The sequence below is a fragment of the Helianthus annuus genome, chromosome 12, assembly GCF_002127325.2.
Source record: "Helianthus annuus cultivar XRQ/B chromosome 12, HanXRQr2.0-SUNRISE, whole genome shotgun sequence".
Lineage (NCBI taxonomy): Eukaryota > Viridiplantae > Streptophyta > Magnoliopsida > Asterales > Asteraceae > Helianthus > Helianthus annuus.
This window is the reverse complement of record NC_035444.2, coordinates 19,134,190-19,138,196: the sequence shown is the minus strand read 5'-3', so window position 1 is coordinate 19,138,196 and position 4,007 is coordinate 19,134,190. Positions and strand designations below refer to the sequence as shown.

Sequence of the window (4,007 nt, the reverse complement as noted above, 5' to 3'; positions counted from 1 at the left end):
ACAACTAACACGTGTTTATACTATTTGTGTTTGACACCTTTGGTTTTCTTACGCCAGAGGTTGTGGACCTGCTTAGTCGAGTCCAAAGAGTCATGCATAGTAATGTTATGACCCCTAGATTTATGAATTTAGTTTTTAAAAGACTTGGTTTTGCTATTAAAAAAAGGGGTAGCGGCACAGCTTATTGCATGTGGATGTAATTCCTAACTAATTCCATATTTGTTACAATTTATTTAGTTCAAATTTCAAGTTATAAAAATGAACTTAATATGCTAACACCACAAAACAAGAATTTTATTAACATATTAGGTGAAATAACGTATTCCATGTATATTGGACTTAATGTTTGGGATGTTATAATAAGTAAAAGTGGTTGCCCTAGTACATGGAATATAATATTTCAATTATTTTACGGGCAGTTTTTGTTTCGACCAGGTCCACCATAGTATAAGAAATCATCATCAATGTTCGTTGAAATATCATAGCAACTGTTTTGATCAGCGATGGTATTGAGATCTTTAGGAGTCTTTGAATTGCCCGATTCGTCGAGTATTTCAATATGTCTTATATAACTAGCTTTACCAAACCCTTGTTTAGGGAAGTGGCCACTGCCCATTTGGGTAGTTGTATGATGCCCGTGTGAGCCAAAGTTCACCACTTCTCCACCCCATTGTATCATCCACGCATTCTCACTTAAGTATGAAAACAATGAGGATGGCCAATATCCTATAACTAGCTCACTCCCCCATTGTAGCCACCAATCTCCACTCTGTAGGTCCTATAAGATACATAAAAAATAAAATAAAAATCATATTTGCTGCTAATACAACTTGTACATTATTCCTCAATATGTAGCGCACTACTAGAAAAATTAAAATTTTTGACACCTTTTTCCGTAGGAAATTCGTCACAACTTGCGATTCTCTACGAATTTGTGACAAAATGCATATGTTGGAAAACCACTCGTAGGAAACTGGTTTCTTACGCATTTTCTACGCATTTTCCTACCCATTTCTAACAAAAAAGGGCTGTCACAAATTGCTACACATTTTCTACGCATTTTCCAACCCATTTAATAGAAGTTAATTTTTAATTTTTGCTACACAATTGTCACGAAATTTATTTTTTATATTTTTTCATAGTTTATGACAAATTTCCAACTACCTGTGTACTACGCATTTCTGACGAAATTTAATTTTTATATTTTTTCATAGTTTATGACAAATTTCTGACTACCTGTTTACTACGCATTTCTGATGAATTTGTAATAAATATAATTTAAGTATAATAATAAATGTTTCGTCACAAATGCGTCACAAGTTGCTACACATTTCAGAAGCAATAATTAATAATAGAACTGATCAAACATTAAAATATAATTTAAGTATAATAATAAATGTTTCGTCACAAATGCGTCACAAGTTGCTACACATTTCAGAAGCAATAATTAATAATAATATTAGTTAAACATTTAAAATATGATCTGAATATAATAATAAATGTTTTGTCAAAAATACGTAACAAGTTGCTACGCATTTCTGACGCAACAATTAATATTTAAATGAATTCAACATATAAATATAATCCAACAAATAAAGAATAGTTTCATCGGAAATGCGTAGCAAGTTACTACGCATTTTCGACGCAATAGTTAATAACAACAATAAATAAACTTTAAATATAAATAAAATGCAATAATAATGCATCCGTCATAAGTGTGTAGCAAGTTGCTACGTATTTCCGACGCAATACTTAGAATTAGTATTTTTGTTGTTATTGCGTCACAAATTGGCCAAAAAAATCAAGGCTTTCTTTCTGTAGAAAATGCGTAGTAACTGTGTTAGAATTTTTGACACATTTTTTTACGTAGGAAAATTCTGTAGCAAAATGACCACTTTTCTAGTAGTGGCGAGATTAAACATTTTAGCAAGCTTCAATAGTTGCAAAACTATACTTATTATTATGTTAAGACTATTTTTTTAATCATGCTTAACTTATTATTATATTTTATGAATTCTAAACATGTATAAAGAAAAAATACGAGTTAATTTTTTATGTTTTAGGAAGTTTATGATGATGATATACGAGCACTTTACATATATTATAGTTAGTTGTAGATTTATAGAAGCAAAAACTAGTTTAAAATTCATGTATATATCTAAAATATAAAATTTGTATGTATACGAAAATTTTATTATTGTGATTTTCTTTATATTAGAGCATATATAAAATAAATTTTGTATAAAGCTGGCATTTATATAGACTTTATACGCCTAGAACATCCATGATGATGTTACTAGAAATTATTCGAGATAGATAATATGGAGTTTGAAGATATACTTTCCAGATGGTTAGGGTGAATTCATATTGAACCCCTCCAAATTGTGTCATAACAGGTATAAAGCTGCCCCCTATTGCAATTCGGTTGTCGGTTTGAATAAAACCGGAGCACTTAAGATTGTAACACCCTGTTTTTCTATATCCGTCACTCTGTCCAATTACAATAAAATTATAAAAGAATTTTAATATACAAGTCAATTCTTTATATAATATTCTAATAGTTAAAACAATATAAACTTACAGTCCAGTGGATGAATAACCTGGTGTTGTTATCTCCATACAACTCTGGATACACCTGTTTCAAATACAAATTTTGTTCGTTTTTTATAAAATTTCCGCCTTTAAGAAAACATGTTTCGTTCTTTGTTATCTCCATACATCCTCGTAAAGTCGGTTATGTGTTATGTTTATTTGATACAAGAATTTAAATAAAGAACTCACATGCCAACCAGCTTCAATGGTATTGAGATCTGCATCAAAAGAACCTCCTACTATCCAAATTTGAGCCGAACTATATTCGTTAGATTTTTGAATCTTTGGGTTCCAAATATTCAGTGATGCTTTTGTTCCGTACAACTCCCCATTAGTATATGCACTTGCATGCTAAAAAGAACTCCAATTAACATTATGTTACCAAGACCTAGAAAATCATGTAAACAAGTGCATGGAATCGATACGACGCTAGAAAGGCTAACCTGTTGCTTAGGCAAGTTCTTCTTCCTATAAATTTTGACGGAGTTGAGTACATCTTCTTTCTTTGTTCTTATAATGGGGATAGTCCCTTTTGGGCATTTTCCTTTTGAATGCCACAATTGAGTAAGGGATGATGAAGCTTCGGATGACATTTTGTTTATCCAGTTTGGATAATAATTTGGCTTCATCTACAGTCATCCATCATAAATTATTATTATTAATCTTTAAATCAACGCGCGTATAAACGCATATATAGAATAATAACAGACCTTAATGGTGTGATTTTTGAGTAACGGGTGGTCAAAAGCCGGTTGATGAGAGATATGGACACAATCGATTATATCACCATCAGGGCTCTATTTATAATGAAAGGCATACACAAATGAGTAAACTAACACAAGACATCAAGAATGGTGAAATTAAGAAAGGAAAGAAGGAAGATATACCTTGATGGACTTAACCGGATGTTTGTTTAAATGCCTCGTAACCTCTTCAACTTGCTGTCGTGAACCGGGAGACCTACTAGTGTCAGCGTAACAGAAACGTGCGACCATGAACACATACAACACTGCAACGAAATGAAAAGACGAGTTTAATTTTGTCATTTTAGAAAGGAAGTGCACCTCATTCCAATAACACCATGTCTAAATAGGATCTTGTTATGGTGTTATTAATAATATTTAATCATTCATCTTTTCTTAGTGTTTTTTTTTATATAAATAAGTTGGAAGTGGAACAAATAGTATCTTGTGGAATTTTAATGTGAAATCGTTGATCACCCATTAGCTCATTCACAAAAATCATCCACTTAGTGTTTTTTACTATATTCATTAGAAGTGGAACAAGTACACGTTTTATTTGCAACGGGTGTGGTTTTTGCGCGTTGTAACGATATTCGGTTGGTATTAGTTTGGTTCATTATAATACTGATGATGCCAGCATTAGGTATAGCATCCAGAAGAGATATGGCTAAG

The 4,007-nt window shown here is 31.7% G+C and overlaps 1 protein-coding gene across 1 annotated transcript; it reads right to left on the bottom strand.

Annotated features, from left to right (window-relative positions):
* Window positions 1-270: 270 nt before the first annotated feature.
* On the bottom strand, window positions 271-3,701 carry LOC110894408. Its single transcript, XM_022141637.2, has 7 exons — window positions 3,480-3,701; window positions 3,303-3,389; window positions 3,036-3,221; window positions 2,782-2,943; window positions 2,582-2,635; window positions 2,341-2,490; window positions 271-778 (listed from the first exon to the last, which is right to left on the bottom strand). The coding sequence occupies exons 1-7, from the start codon at window positions 3,636-3,638 to the stop codon at window positions 410-412; spliced, it is 1,167 nt and encodes a 388-aa protein (XP_021997329.1). The 5' UTR covers window positions 3,639-3,701; the 3' UTR covers window positions 271-409.
* Window positions 3,702-4,007: the final 306 nt, after the last annotated feature.

Excerpts from the sequence above, each read along its gene's own strand:
- LOC110894408 (XM_022141637.2), bottom strand. The coding sequence starts at position 3,638 with ATGACAAAATTAAACTCGTCTTTTCATTTCGTTGCAGTGTTGTATGTG. Across the intron at positions 2,636-2,781 it reads CCATTGAAGCTGGTTGGCAT|GTGTATCCAGAGTTGTATGG; the intron begins GTGAGTTCTTTA and ends TATTTGAAACAG. Across the intron at positions 779-2,340 it reads TCACCCTAACCATCTGGAAA|GACCTACAGAGTGGAGATTG; the intron begins GTATATCTTCAA and ends TGTATCTTATAG.